The 16,680-nt window shown below is 46.1% G+C and overlaps 1 protein-coding gene across 2 annotated transcripts in view; it reads left to right on the forward strand.

The window, feature by feature from the left end:
- LOC126297713 (neurogenic locus Notch protein) overlaps positions 1 to 16,680 on the forward strand; it is a 349,521-nt gene that overhangs the window by 298,701 nt on the left and 34,140 nt on the right. For both annotated transcript variants that reach the window (XM_049988844.1, XM_049988845.1), the window contains exon 7: positions 1,706 to 1,861. In XM_049988844.1, coding sequence (XP_049844801.1) covers positions 1,706 to 1,861 — 156 coding nt within the window. The remainder of the gene's footprint in view (positions 1 to 1,705; positions 1,862 to 16,680) is intronic.

Genomic DNA, 16,680 nt, shown 5'->3' on the forward strand with positions numbered 1-16,680 from the left:
TGCTTGTCTTGGCCAATAAACCTGTAACGGCTAATAAAAGTATTGCTTCTAACGATGTGTCAATTGGAGTCAAGGGGTCACTCTGAATCAGGCCAGGCGAGTCGCATGGCAAGTGGTGCCGGGCAGAGGAAATCATCATCGTGGGGTCGCAGCCGTCATCCTTGTTTGCTAAGTCGCTGTAATGTGGTAATTGGCCCCTGCGTCGAGCACGACGCCACACTGCCAGGAGCTCTTCGCGCATCCCTGTTTGCTGGACGTAGCGGTTAGCACACTGGACTCGCATTCGGGAGGACGACGGTTCAAACCCGTGTCCGACCATCCTGATTTAGGTTTTCCGTGATTTCCCTAAACCGCTTCAGACAAATGCCGGTACGGTTCCTCTGAAAGGGCACGACCAACTTCCATCCAAATCAGATGGAACCGATGACCTCGCTGTTTGGCCCCCTACCTCAAATCAACCAATCCACCAACCGACGTAGCAGTATTCCTAGAATTCTGGCGTTCTCAGTGTGTGCTCTGAAAAGTAACTCAGTCCTTGACAAATAATAAGAAATTTGCTTGCGATGATCTGCGGGTCTAAAATTTGTTAAACTAAACTGAAATTTCCGCGAGATTGTTTAGAAATTTTGGAGTGTATCCCAGTCATTTACGAAAAGAAAGTAGATGTTTACATTCGGGGTAGTGCTATGCCTGTACGCTGCAGCGCTGATTTAATAATGTAATTGGCTAGCTTGCATTCTCCAAATGTCTCAAAGACGCGAACTACAGACGTTACATATGCACGCAAGTGAAGAGATAACATTAGAAGATGCAATTTTTCGTAAACGTCTCTGTTACGAACAGTTTCGTCGACTTACGCTTGATCATATCATCACTCGATGCGAACGATGTAATCGAAACTAACGCAAATGATTACCACGAATTTCTTAATTCTCAGTCTGTTCATCGAGTCTGATCGTCTGTAAGACCAAAGTACCCTGCCAGTGGTGTTAGATGGGATGACATCTGCACTTATAAATGGTGGGCTGTGGCGTGCTTCAAATACAACACGTACATCACACTAGTATGGCAATATTATGTCATCGTATACTTTCGTATGGGCAAACAGCCAACGAATCCTCCTCGAAGATGGGCCAAAGGCCAAATTGTTCGATATTACGAAAATAAATTCTAAAAACTCACAGGTACAGGCAGCAAGGAGCCATATAAGAGCCTTAGGAGGCCAAAAGGAAGCGTAACATTACAATTATAATGTCTATGTATGAAGTTGTGATTAAGCGTGAACATATGTTTATATCCGAACCTCTCGATACATGTTTTTCACATTCGTGTTCTTGTACGTAGCATATGTAAATAGCCCCTCAGATATTATCGATCGGCATATTAGGGGAAGGCGAGTAATCAAAGCCGGTCGATGTGGCCGAGTAGTTCTAGGCGCTTCAGTCCGGAACCGCGCGACTGTTACGATCGCAGTTTCGAATCCTGCTTTGGGTATGGATGTGTGTGATGTCCTTAGGTTAGTTAGGTTTAAGTAGTTCAAAGCCTAGGGGGCTGATGACCTCAGAATTTAAGTCCCATAGTGCTCCGAGCCATCTGAACCATTTTGAAGTAATCAGACTTGTCTCAACTGTAATGGGTACTGTACTATGAAGGAACGGTGCAACGTTTTTAGTTAAATAATCGGCGAGGCGTGTGTTTTGCGCAGGGCTGCTGTGCCACCTGGACGACGCGTGCACGTCGAACCCGTGCCACGCAGACGCCATCTGCGACACGAGCCCCATCAATGGCTCCTACACGTGTTCCTGCGCCAGCGGCTACAAGGGCGTCGACTGCAGCGAAGACATCGACGAGTGTGAGCAAGGTGAGTCACCGTTTACCCAATCCGTCGTTTACTTTTTCCACTTGGCATTTTCTTCATTGGGCATCGTTCACTCCTGTTCTTACAGTTCCTTCGCAGAAGACACGAATACTAATTGTAATCGTTATGTTCTCTGCCTGCAAAAACCCCTGTGATACGTCAGTAGTTGCTCACGGTACTGAATATATGGGCACGAGATTTGCCATTGGATGAGAATAGAGTCGTATAACTCCTGGGAAAAGGCAAAGTTCCTTTGAACCTCGCACATCTACTGTATGTCCTCTCGACTGGAGTGACAGGATTTCTTAGACAAGTCTGTCGGACGTTGCCCTACATGGCGCTCGAGTAAACAGTGAGAAGATAACTTCCAAATGCGCCGAACACAGCACACTATCCGCAGCAGAGGGGTAGATAAGAATGCCCACTCAGTTGTGCAAATGGAGGTTGCATCGGTAGAAAATTGCCGCGCAGTACAGGAACATTTGCAAATCAGTGTCCGGTGCAAAGACTTCAATAATTCTGCGAGCCTCTTTCCCGAGCGGTAGGGCGACTGTTCTAAGCACTGACTGATACCCGTTTTTCAGCTACAGTAGAAACAGAGAGAGTATATTTTCACTCTTTTCTCCTGTTCTTATATTTCTCTTTTTGAGACTATCTTTCCACCCTAGTTTTCACCTTATTGCTGAAGTAGTTATATTGGAATTTATCGCTGGAGTTTGACTGTTTTTTTTTTCAGATACTTTATGTATCTGAATTCCTTATGCAGCCTAATTGGCTTAGTCGCATTATTCTTTAAATAAATGATACATTGTAATTTCCACAGTAGTCGGTGATAAACGGAACAGATTGACAGCTGACCAGTAACATAAATGCAGTTCTACGCACATAAGTAGGTGGCGAGCCCTATATTGACTGATTGCACCATTTTTGATGAATCACTGAAATTAGTCACAACCGTCAAGGAAAGTAAGGAAGAGCAATTCTTCCACAAACGCCCTCTTAAAAAACCTTCGTCCTACTAATTAGTGAGAGGTCGAGGTTCTTTCCAAAGGTGAGATTACACGAGGGACAGAGAAGTTTCAGAAAAGAACAATAAGATTTTTCATCAGTTCGTCTGGTTACCACGAGGGCATCACAGAAATGCTTGATAGAAAGCGCTAGAAAATACATGTTGCGTAAAAGCTATGTGTTAAAATTCCGATGGAAACTGGCTGTTAAAATTTTGAGATCATTCGTTCCAAGGTGGGAAAACAGCTCACCACTTCACACCTCATACATTTAGCGTAATTACAACACCTGTAAAATTTAAGAGAAATTCAGATATACGAAGATGCACAGCGATAATTTTAATTCGGTCACAATAACCACGAATGGAAGAGAAATGGGCTATAATGAAATTTACAATGTGTACCCTCAACCACACATAGGACGCTGGTTTGGAGAGTTCACGCGTAGTGTTGTTACAGCTCGACTAAATCGTTTTCTGACGACAATAGGGAGCAGTTGTACATCTGCATCAGTATTCCTCCCGTTACGTATTTCACTCTCCTTTCTCCTTTCCCGTTTTCACTGATGCCTCGAGGGAAGAACAAAAATGTCGGAAGCCTCCGTATGAGCTCGAATTACTTCGATTTTACCGTCATGATTATTTCGCGCTATGTGTGTGAGGGGAGGTAATACATTGCTCGATTTTGAACGTAAGTTCACGGAATTTCAAGAGTAAATTACTTGTTGACGCGCGTATCGCCCTACCTGAAGCGTCTGCACTGGACTTGGGTGAACATTTCTGTGACTATAGGCGCTGTTTCTTTTTAGATCTCTCGTATCTCTTCTCTTAATACTACTCAGCAAGGATCCCAGATTGACAAGCAGTACTCAAGAATCGGTCGAACGAGGGTTTGTAAGTTAAAACCTTCGTTCGGTGAATCACATTTCTTATTCCAATGAACCTCTTTGGCATCTTCCTTTACTGCAACTCGTTTTATTAAGTCGGTCCCGTTCGTCACTTCGATCACATATTTATAAATATCTTCTGACAATGATTGTTTCCAACAATTGATAATCAAACAGCATTGAGTCTTTTCATCTGTTTGAGAGCGATGTGATACTTTCTTCTAGCGCTGGTTCTCTCTGGTAATCCTTCATCTCGCTGCAATTCAGACGCATTCGGAATACTCTGTACATAAAAGTGGGCTAGGACACTATAATGAACTAAGGGGTCATTTGATATCCTGACTTTAAGGAATAGGGTTGCGTTATGTATAACACATTCTCATCGCATCTCGAGTGTCATTGTGATAACGTCAAACGTTGGCCAATGACTCTTGTATCCACGTGACACCTAATTTCCTCATCGTTCAGATGTCTGTGTTCCATTTGGTTTTGCTAGAGTCTGAAGGACTTAAGAGATAAATAGGGTTGGTTCAAATGTTTCTGAGCACTATGGAACTTAACATATGAGGTCATCAGTCCCCTAGAACTTAGAACTACTTAAACCTAACTAACCTAAGGTCATCATACACATCCATGCCCGAGGTAGGATTCGAACCTGCGACCGTAGCGGTCGCGCGGTTCCGGGCTGAAGCGCCTGCTCGGCCTCACCGGCCGGCTGCAGCCGTAGTGTCATTCCCCTTATTAGATAAAATCTTAGCGAGTTCAGCAATACTTCGTTAGGGAAGAATTGGACAGTGACAGAGCGCGTAATAATGTAGCTTACAGATCCGGTTTCAACTCCGGCTCATTGCTTTAATCCGACGCTAAAGGTTAGGTATCACAGTCATTCGTAATTCGTGACTATGGGATCTCGTCTTCTCTCTTCTCTCATATTGTGTGCTGCTATTCCCGGCTATTGGCTCTGCCACAGCGGTTTATGAATGTTGATGGCCGTCGTTAATTCTAGCGTCAATTGGCAAGCGTTGTAGATGCGGACGCGGCCATCTGTGAGATAGCGTGTGAGCTCTGACATTCAGCTTACCGGAGTAAAGTCGTGAGCGTGGAATGAGGTGGTGTGGGCCGTGTTTTACAGCGCGCTACTGGCGGCTTGTTCCGATTTTTCAGTTGGCCGCTTTTCAGGAAGCATCTTGCAAGGACAGAGCACTCTTTAAGGGCGAAAGCCGAAAGCGTGATAGTAGTGTAGTATCGAGGCATGTCTTGAGTTAAACCGTGATCATTTCCGTTATCTCATTTTCGGATTCAATGACGACCAGTGCGGATGTCCTGTTACACGTACTTGCTTGTTGTTTTCCCACAATGGCATAATCTGAAAGGGCCGTCACCTACTTCTCGGGCGTCACTCGATCTGTTTGAAAAGGCATTCTTGACCCGTAAAAAATGATGAACGTATCCTAAGATTTGCGATCAGTCGTATGCAGTAAGAGCATACGCGGTCCAGTAACCAACGCCTGTGGTCAACGTCAGCGTACATCAGGTGACAGAACAAGCAGAGAAGGATGTATGAAGCGTTTCGGGGGGCATGGAAAACAGTTCAGTCGTTGTCTTAAAGCGGTCTTGGAGTGATTTATGCAAAGCATACCATATATGCTCAATGATGTTCACTCTTCTCCCTTTAAACAATTCCGCTGGCCACCAAACTCCCCAGTGGCCAGCGGAGAGTGTTCCTGGAGCCTCTGTGTAGCGATTCTGGACGGGTGATGTATCGCACTGTCCTGCTGGAATTGCACAACTCCTTCGGAATGCACAGTGGACACGAATGGAGCAGGTGATCAGAAAGGATGCACATGCCTCCACAAGCTTGAACAGTCCCCTGCTGACGTGCAGGGTCCACGGATTCGTGAGGTTGTCTCCATACCCGTACACGTCCATCCGCTCGATGCAATTTGGAACGAGACTCGTCCGACCACGCAACACGTTTCCAGTCATCAGCAGTCCAATGTCGGTTTTGACGGGCCCAGGCCAGGCGTAAAGCTTTGTGTCGTGCAATCATCGAGAGTACACGAGTGGTCTTTCGGCTCCCAAAGCCCATATCGATGATGTTTCGTTCAATGATTCGCACGCTGACACTTATTGATGGCCCAGCACTGAAATCGGCAGCAATTTGCGGAAGTATCGCACTTACGTCACGTTGAACGATTCGCTTGAGTTGCCGTTGCCGTGCAGGATCTTTTTCCGGGCGCAGCGATGTGAGAGATTTAATGTATTACCGGATTCCTGATATTCATGGTACACTCGTGAAATGGTCGTACGGGAAAATTGCCTCCTCTGAGATGCTGTGTTTCATGGCTCGTGCGCAGACTATAACACCACGTTCAAACTCACTTAAATCTCGATAACCTGCCATTGTAGTATCAGTAACCGAACAACAAATTAACGTACAAAAATAAAAATAAACTTAGATATTTATGTTTTAAACGTGCCAATTAAATGTCTTTCCGGGTAACATGTTCTCAGAGACGATCGGCACTTTTGCAGCGCTTGTGCAAGTTGCCTAGGAAGATGTAGCGTGCGTTTTCGTTTTCGACATAGTCCGGTTGGAAATTTGCAGCTGTGTGTAGTGTGGCTCAGTAATGGAGCGAGGTAGGGGGACGAAGTGTTGAGGCCGGCGTGCCGGCACAGCCCCGCATCCGGGTTCTTCAGTTACCCGGCCGTTTGCCGTATCAGTTTCGAGCGTACACGCAGCGGGCATTCCGGCTTTCAGACAAAGGAGTGTCGATTAGAGAGGGGCGTGGAACGAGAGCTTGCCAATAGGCAGGCGCCGCGCTCGTAAAACTCGCCGTGCAACGCGAGCCACCTTGACACGTCTACGAATTTACGAGGCATACGGTAACGTCAATTACAGGACGATTTATGTTGTCATGTCCGACAGAACGTAGTTTTCTGCCGGATCGACTGTGATAAATAAAGAAATAAGTAAATAAATACAACGCAGAAGATGTAACTACAGTATCGCTGTCTCGCTATCAAAGACACTAATATCGTGACCTACATGAAATGACATTTCGTTTCATTCTTCAGTCGCACATTTATCGCCGTCCAGTAAGTCATCAGATACGGACCGAGCGAACTGGCGCGCTGGTTAACACTGGACTCGCATTCGGGAGGACGGTTGTTCGAATCCCAGTGCCGCCAACCGTATTTAGGTTCTCGATTGTTTCCCCAAAATCACGCAAGACAAGTACTGGAATGGCTCCTATGAACGGGAAACAGGAGATTTCCTTCCCCAATCCGAATTTGTGCTCCGTCTCTAATGACCTCGTCATCGGCGGGACATCAGAGCTGCAACTATCCTTCCTTCCCTTTCAAATACGAGTGCGCTTTCTTCACATACTTAGGCGAATTTGAGTTCCACGAAATAGTTTTTGTAACGTTCATTCGCGTAAGCATTCCAATTTCACTGTAAATGTGTTAATCTCTTAAGTAGTACACGTTTGAAGTTTACTTGCAGTTAATAAATCATATTTTCAGTACTCATGCTCATGTCTCGCTATTTATCGACATCCCTATTTTGCACGCGATAGTGGACGTTGGAGGAACTGCAACTTCCTCTTCCTATGCATGACGCCAAATTTCCATGACTGACTCTCACGTTCTTGTCTTTTATCTCTCTCTCTCTCTCTCTCTCTCTCTCTCTCTCTCTCTCTCTCTCTCTCTCTCTCACACACACACACACACACACACACACACACACACACACAATATATTTATATCTCGAAAGCATAACCTTTCCACCTTTTAACAACCACATAAATAGGTAAATCAAGAAATATGGGGTGTTAATATATTTCCGCCTTCATTATAGAAGATAGAGTCGATGTCTAAATTATCAGTGGCTGATCTTAGCGACAATCCACGTTTCCCATCACTGCTCACATAAGTTCCTGTATACGTTATTTTTCATTGCCACTGTCTAACCTATGTGTACGACGAAAAAAAATGGATTGTAGTCTATTGTACTGTCGACATCTAGATGGCTAAAGCCGTAGCAACAACTCAGTTGGGCGAGGATGGGACAGAAAACTGTGATGCCAGTTGCAAAGGATCATTTAGTCACAGCCTTCAATACCGAAACTGAGGAAAGAGTACTAAGGATTGTCGATATGGTGTATGAAAGTCGCTTAATGGTATAGCAATCGTGAACACTTTGGTAAGATGATTCGTTATTGGGTTTTCTTTCTCTGGAAGAGCAAAGAACAGAAAGATAATAGGCGAATGAAATTTACTTCTGTCAAACTCCCCACCACTCTCATAAGTCATAAAGTGACTCACTAAGCTTAACATCATTACTTGATGGCCAGATAAACATCAGACTCGTCTGCCCTCTCTCCAAGGAGCACAGAAAAGGGAACTGTGGTTTAATCATGTAGTGGCAACAGTCTCATGTGATTCTGCTGCTACTTTATTGAGATGACACAGCAGCTTTTCTTCTGCTTCTACCACTTGAACATGCACAAGGACAACTACTAATCCATACAGCAAAAGTTAATTTTCTTCAGTCTTCTTCTTCTTCTGTTAATGAACTGAAAGTCGATAAGACATTACTTTATCTTCTTTCTGTTCTTTTCTTCAGTAACGCGACGATATCCACGGGATGCAATCTCTCCGTGAAGATCGTGTGCTTCCAGTCATAACGGACTCACAATATTCTCTGATGTGATGAGTAGGTACAATGAACCTGTCGATCCTTTGTACCACTTTCCCTGAGCCACGACTTAACGGTAGATTCGTTTCAGAAGGTGATTTATGATACGGGAGGACGTGCTGGTTTTTAGCTGGCAGCAGTAGCAGTATTTCAAACCGAATGCTGATTTTACAGATTAAGTGTTCGCTGTCATACAAAGGGGTGGTTGTTATTGCACTTTAGTGTTTAAATTTACTGATAAAAAGCATAACAGCTGAAAAATATGTGATTCGGTGCCTCAGTAGGTAAGTGCCAGAGTAGAAATCCTAGGTTTCGGGGCCCTGTCCAAAACTAGGAATGGGATTACTTTCTGTCTATTATCGTGCCTTTCACTTCTGACAATGGTTTGATAATATGAAAATGTAGACTGAGATGACAAAAGTGATGGGCTAATGATATTGCACATACACAGATGGCGTGCACGTGGTGGCAGTGCATTGGTGGAGCCGTCATTTGTACTCAGGTGATTCATATGAAAAGTTGTCCGATGTGATTATAGTCGCACCACGGGAATTAACAGACTTTAAAAGCAGGATGGTAGTTTGAGCTAGACGCCTGGGACATTCCATTCCGGCAATCGTTAGGGAATTCAATATTCCGAGATCCAGTGTCAAGAGTGTGCCGAGGAAACCATTGCCTTTCACCACTGACAACGCAACTGCCGACGGCCTTCACTTTAACGACCGGGAACAGCGGCGTTAGCTCAGAGGAGTCAGTGCTAACAGACGAGCAACAATGCGTGAACTAAACGTAGAAATTAATGTGAGGCGTACGACGAACCTACCCGCTGGGACAGTGCGCCGAAATGTGGCGTTAGTGGGCCACGGTAGCAGGTGACCGATACGAGTGCCTTTGCTAACAGCGCGACGTCGCGTGCTGCACCTCTCCTGGGCTCGTTGGACCCTAGACGACTGGAAAACCGTGGCCTGATCAGACGAGTCCCGCTTTCAGTTGGGAAGAGTTGGCGGTAGGGTTCGGGTGCGGCGCAGATCTCACGAAGCCGTGGGACCCGAGGCGTCAACAAGGCGCTGTGCAAGCTGGTGGTCGCTCCGTAACGGTGTGGACTGCTTTTATATGGACAGAACTGGGTCAGCTGGTCCAACTGAACCAATAATTGACTGGAAATGGTTATATTAGACTACTCGGAGACCATTTGCAGCCATTAATGGACTTCGTGTTTCCAAACAACGATGGGATTTTTGTGGATGACAATGTGCCGTGTCACGATTCGCGACTCGTTTGAAGAACATTTTAGACAATTCGAGCGAATGATATGGACACCTATATTGCCTATAGAGGCAGCGTGGCTCAATATTTTTGCAGGGTTAACGTCGAGTTGCTGCACAATGGCGAACAGGAGATGATCAGACACGATATTAGGAAGTATCCCACGCTTTGGTCACATCACTGTATAGTTCCGGGTTAGAGCTCAGCCCACGTCCCCAAATAACCTTCTAGTTTAGTCTCTTCAAAGCTTCGACTCGGTGTAATGTGTTATCGAGATCGTTAAAATAATGACACTGCTGTCGCGATGCTCGATCGTCACAGAGGAGGACTCTTTTTGCCATTGTGCTCTCCGAACCGGTAGCGCAAAAAGAACACGGAAGTGCACTAGAGCACTTTAATGGATCTGCCGCTGGACAGTGCACAATTTTTGCCGCGATACACTAGTTAGGCCGCAGAAAAGTGTCTCCGACTGCCTGCAGTCGCTCACGTGGCGAAACAAAAACGGACGAAATAACTGCAGCGAGAAAACAAGTAAGAAGAAGCCTTTGTGGGCGCTGTGCTCGCCCCCGCGCGCGCTTCGCAGAGTACAAAGACCGGTCCCCTGCACAAATAAAAAGCCACCGTTTCGGTTAGCTGCGGCCTGTAAATTCCCCTCGCTGTTTGTTTCTGCCGGGCCGGCATGCGCGCGCTGTAAGAACCGGCAGCCGGCTGAATGAGGTGTGAAATGTACGTGGCCACCTCCGCTGCCTTCGTCCCTGCTACTCCTATATGCCGCTCACAGACCTTCTTTGTTCCTCGCGGCGCGCCTATCAGCTGCATTCCGATGCCGCCTCGTCCTGTCTAACATCTCAAAGCAAAGAAATGATCTGTTTAAGAGCGGCAAAGACATAAGTAACTGGTGGGAGCACTCCTTTAATACACCGACGAAGAAAAAAATAGCGACACCAAAAAATAACTGAATTAGAGTAATGAAATTTCGGGAATACGTTTCTCTAGGTAACGTATTTAACCGATCAACATTGCAAGATCACAGTTTATTGTAAGCACGAGATTCGCCATTGCAAGTGTGAAATGCTGGTACGTTAATAACCGATGTAACCTCCACGATGTCGGTGCAAGCGTGCACTGTGTTGTATTGGTGCCGGATATCAGTTTGTGGGGCGGAGTTCAAAGCCTGTCGCAGTCGGTCGTTCGATACAGGGGCGGTTAAAGCGGGTTGTGGATGACGCTGGAGATTTCGTCCGGTGATGCCCCGTGTGCTCGATTGGAGACAAATCTGCTGATCAAACAGACCGAGGCAACGTGTCGACACCCTGCAGAGCATCTTGGGTTTCGACAGCGGTATGTGGGCGAGCCTTATCCTGTTGGAAAACATTCCCCGGAATGATGTTCACGAGTGTCCGCACAGCTGGTCGAATGATCAGATTGACGTACAAATTTGCAGTCAGGGTGTGTGGGATAACCACGAGAGTTGTTCTGCTGTCGTACGAAATCGCACCTCACGCCGTAGTTCCTGTTGTAGGCCCACTGTTCTAGTACGCAGACAGGAATGCCACCGGTCCTCAACTGACATCAAGCTAAGCAACACTGGCATCGTGGCAGAACCAGCTTTCATCAGGAAACACAACAGACTCAATCCTGGCCTCCAATGAGCTCTCGCTTAGCACCACTGAAGTCGCAGATGGCGGTGGTTTGGGGTCCGTGAAACGCACGCTACACGGCGTGGGGCTCTGAGATGTCCTTACAGTAACCTACTTGTTTGTCGTATGCAACTGCTTTTTCTGCTGCCGTATGTTGAACACGACGGTCTTCCCTCTCAGCCGTGCCACGTGGCCGTCCGGAGCCCGGTCTTCTCGCGACCGTACATTCTCGTGACCACCACTGCCAGTAATCGTGTGTAGTGGCTACATTCCTGCAGATCGAGGAAGGAACATTTTTATACGACCTCGTTCAATCCCAGTGAGGTGTCTATAATGGCGATTTGTCGCCTTAATGGCATTCTTTACTAACATCTACGTAGATACTCCGCAAACCATCGTACGGTACGTAAAGGAGGGTACCCTGTACCACTACCAGTCATTTCCTTTCCTGTTCCACTCGCAAATAGAGCGGGGGAAAAACTGTTGTATATATGGCTCCCTATGAGCCCTTATTTCTCGTATCGTATCTTCGTGGTCTCTACGCTCAATGTATGTTGCCGGCAGCAGAATCGTTCGGCAGCCAGCTTCAAATGCCTGTTCTCTAAATTTTCTCAGTAGGGTTTCTCGAAACGAACATCGCCGTTCTTGCAGGGATTCCCGAAGCATCCCCGTAACACTTAACGTGTTGATAGAAACCTAGCAGCCCACCTCTGGTTTGCTTCGATGTCTCAGCTCACCGTGTCCAGTCTCAAAACACTCACGACCGTTAAAGCTGATCTGATTTGCACTCTCACAGAGATGCTACTAGCGCCACTCGTACGCGACTCCCTGGAAATGTGGACGGACGTTATCTTTCAGATGCAGAAACACGCCGACCGACATTCGCTCACGGCGCACAACTCCCCGTTGGTGTTGCAATTTTTTCCGTCACTTTGTCAATAAACGCAACACAATGAACATAATCGTGCAACAACTGCGGCACTGTTGATTATCTTGCGCACTCATCCTGAACCGTGAAATGAACATAGCGGTGTAAAGCTGAACGAACGGCGAAGATCGTAAAAGGTATATTGACAAGTTTGCAAACTAAAAGACGAGTTCGTTTTGTGCACGTAGTTGCGACGATTTGACTCGGTCGTCTGTACTAGACGCTGCGAGTGATGTTCTCGACTAAGGTGTCGACTTCGACGTGTTTTAGGTGTACTCGAGATCGGACAGCGTGTTTTAGAATGCTACATGTGACACAGATCTCTCGCTTCGCATTGCGGATAGACTCGTGATGACAGCACTCGAGAACAGAATGAGAACATTTGTTCATTGGTCTCGGAAAAGTTCCATGTTATATACCCTGCCCGTTCAGAAAGTTAGGAGACAGAATTTATTCGTGGCGCATAACCGACGCCAGCGTAGTAACAATTGTGGCAGCTTGAACGGACAACAGAAGTGCGTTCCACCAGTTTGTTTTGAGCAGGCAGTGTTAAGTAGTGGACGCGCGGTCGCAGCTTGTCAGCGTTTTTATGTCACAAATTGCACTCGAGCAACAGCTCTAAATCGACGGTTCCAGGCAGTTTCCAGAATCTTTTGAAGAAGAGAAGAATATGTGAAGTTTGTCCCACACCCATTGACATCCGAACAAAAGACGCGTGGACGACTGCCGCGACTCGATTGAAATGCAAAACGCGGGCAATTCTTTTCTGGAAAGAATAATCGCGGGTACCACAGAACGAAAAGGTGTCTAAATTCTCAAGAGTAGTCGACGCTTTGACGTTCAAAGCAACGTGGCGCCAGGTTTGAACAACATCCCAAATAAGGACCTTTCTGACAGTTTCGAATGGTTGTGTGAACGTTCTGTTCGTTGTATTCAAGTGGGGTGAGACTGTGTAAAACACCTGAAGCCATAAAGCCAGCATCTTAACGTCTCTCTGTTTTTTTGCTAAGCCAGTATCGAAGCTTTTTGGACTGAGGGTAGCATACTTGCGTTAACCTAGATCCGTAGACTTTGGCGAGAATAGCCAGTTTTTTATCAGGCGAATTTGGGAGGCTATGGTGTGCGAAAGAATACTTTTTTAACAAATAATTTCCTTAGAAACGCGTGGTAGAGATGGCATTGCAAAGAAAATACACTACTTCAGAGAGAGTTTAGGAAAGAAAGACATTTCTGCGAGCTGGAGAACACAGTGATTGTATTGAAAATAATTTATTATCCGGCACTATCAGATTTATTTCTTACGAAGTGAGCGGTTTCGGCTATAATCGTCAATCTTCAGATCATCAGGTAGAAATGAATGGTGTTTGTAAATTAGTCATACCAAAGCAACCTTTAATTGTGGAAAAGGTAAATAACTTACAGAACTGTCTGAATGCAGTATATCTTCAAGTTTTGTTCTCAAATGTGTATTGTAGCTACCTTGTGTAACACAACAAATGTCCCAGCTGGAATCAAGTTCCTGTAAAATCCTATGAAGCAAGTATCGGTGTATGGTGACAAATGCTTGTGTTTTCCGTTGTCGCAGCTCGTCTACGTTTCCCGGAAGCGTCGGAGCAAATACTGTGTCTTTAATGTAATTCCATACACAGAAGTGAGGTGATCTCAGTGGTCAAGATATTGTTCCACCATGTCCAGTCCAAATCGGCACATTCCTATGGAGATAACGCGAGAACTTCACGATCATAATGAGGTGGCGTGCCATCTTGCTGTAAAATAAATTCTGTGCCCATATCCTGTTGTAATTGAGGCAATAGATGATGATCAGGTACGATATGCCACTTACAGTTGACTTGGCAAAAAAGAATGGACCGTAAATCTCGTTAGAGTTTAAAGCGCAGGAACCATTTACCGCAGGCGAGCCCCGTAAGTGTTCGAATACGTGACGTAGTTCCTGCACAGCCCATATCCGAACATTATACCGATTCACTTTATGCAGGTATGAAAGGTGGCTTCGTCACTGAACACAATTTTATGAGGCAAATAATCTTTATTGTGCATTCTGTTAAACATTTCTACGCAAAACTCAGCCCAATTTTCCATGTCACTTTCTCTTAAAGCTTGCGATTGTAGAGTTTGAACGATAGGCGTTTCCGCAATACCTTCCACACTGTAACGCTAGGCATACTCAGTTGCGTCTCTTTGATTTACCCGGACTACGAATGTAAGACTGCCGAACTCGTTCAATTACTGCGGTGAAACGATTGTGCCAGTTAATTAAGGTTTGTCTTTGAGGTGTTGGCTTGCGAAATTTAGTCCTGATTTGCTTCTGAACTGTAATACCCAATTTGGATTCGTGACATCATAAACACTGAGCACGCTCAGCACCGTTATATGACTCCACGATTGTTGGAAAAACCTATTCGCGCATGGAATAAAACATGAAATATACTGCATTCAGTACTGTATCAAACATTTCTGTAAGTTACGTTTCAGACTAAGGAGTTACTTTTGTATAATTTATAAACATCCTGTATACACATCCGAGATACCAGTGTGTGCAGCTGGAAGAGTGTGTCCTTTCTCCGTTTTTAGTTTTCAGCTGTGTATTCGATTCGTTTTGGCCTTTCAGAACAGTCCTCGATTACTTGAAGTGTTAGATTCTGCCTGTCACTAGTGTGACGTGTTCGTTGTGACCTACCACCGGTTACGACAGTCGTCGTAATTGGCAACGAAATGCCGTGAGGAACAGTGGAAGTGCGTATCGGTCTGAAACAAGTGTGACCAGGAGAGAGGAAGAAAGGAAACGTGACACTAGAGATGGGTGTTCAGGGAACTGTCACTGCACTTGCTTTATGTAATGTGAGGGCAGCCTAATGTGTGTATGAATTCATAAGGGACCAAACGGCTGAGGTCATCGGTCCCTAGACTTACACACACACACACACACACACACACACACACACACACACACACGCACGCGCACGAGGGAGGGCTCGAACCGCGCAATCCGTGACATGGCGCCTCTAACCGCACGGCGCGAGTTGAGTACAGTAACGCAGTTCTGACACGAAATCCTTGGCGTAAGGGATGTCTACCGGCCAGTAGACATCTTCTGCCTTGCGGCGTCGTGTGGATGCGGTATGGAGGGAAGGGTATGTGGTCAGCACACCACTTTCGATCGTTTTGCAGACTTTCCAAATAGTGGACTACTCTGCCAAGTAGCTCGTCACGAGGCTCAGTGAACTCCGTACCAGTCCTCGCACTGAGGAAAAGTCCTTTGCAGTACTGGGAATCGACCCCAGGATCGGCGCATGGCAGTCATTTGCGCAAACCACTCAGCTACGGAGGCATACTGTTCATCTGGTTTCCTAAAACCAAACAAGAGAGCGATACAAAAATTGGACTCGGGGCGGTAGCAAGGATCGAACCCGAACCAACGGCTGAGCAGTCTCGTGTGCGATCTACAACTGACAGTAACTGTATCTGGGAGGCTGGTTTCTTTTACGCGCGCAGCGACCTGATTGGCTAATTTAATGTTAATTAAATCGGAAAGCGACGGAAAAAAGTTCAAATATGTGTGAATTCCTAAGGGACCAAACTGCTGAGGCAATCAGTCCCTAGACCTACATACTACTTAAACTACCTTACGAGAAGAACAAAACACACACACACACACACACACACACACACACACACACACACACACACACACAAGCTTTCCAGACTGTTTCTGACCACCGCGTGTTTCTCAAATCTCCAGTCTGTCACACAATTACTTTCGTTTCGCCTAAAGATAATCACACATTATTTCAGACACTATACTCGCATTAGGGAATAGTGGGGTTCAAATCGCCGTCTGGCCATCCGTATGTAGGTCTCCTGTAATCTCCCTAAATCTATAAGGCGAATGTAGGGATGATTCTTTTGGAAAGGACGGTGCCGGTTCCTGCCGCTACGTTTCTCCGCCTCTGATGACGTCTCCGAGAAGTTAAACCGTAAACCACCACCTTCTTGAAGCCAGTCTCATGTTAACAGAGAAGGAGATGAGCAACTGCATTGTTTTAGACTCTTGTGAACGCTGGCCTGGCTATCTCAAACAGTGTACCCCTCCACTTCAGCTGTTCGAGCCACCTGCTGACACCTTAAGTTGTTATTAGGTCGGACACACCAGGCGACAAATATTTTTTCCGGTGAGCTCAGTTATCTTGTGAAGTACACCTGCGACGATGTAGTATTTACCGATGGCAGGCCGGCCGCGTAGATAAGCTGGCGTGGTACAGGAGCGCCCTCCGCTGACGCCGCAGACAAAACACGCCTGTCTGGCCGCGTGCTAATGAAGCATTTCATTACCCAGTGATGCGGCACTATTCTGCCGACACGGCTTCCAACTCCC

The sequence above is a fragment of the Schistocerca gregaria genome, chromosome X (genome assembly GCF_023897955.1).
Source record: "Schistocerca gregaria isolate iqSchGreg1 chromosome X, iqSchGreg1.2, whole genome shotgun sequence".
Taxonomy (NCBI): domain Eukaryota; kingdom Metazoa; phylum Arthropoda; class Insecta; order Orthoptera; family Acrididae; genus Schistocerca; species Schistocerca gregaria.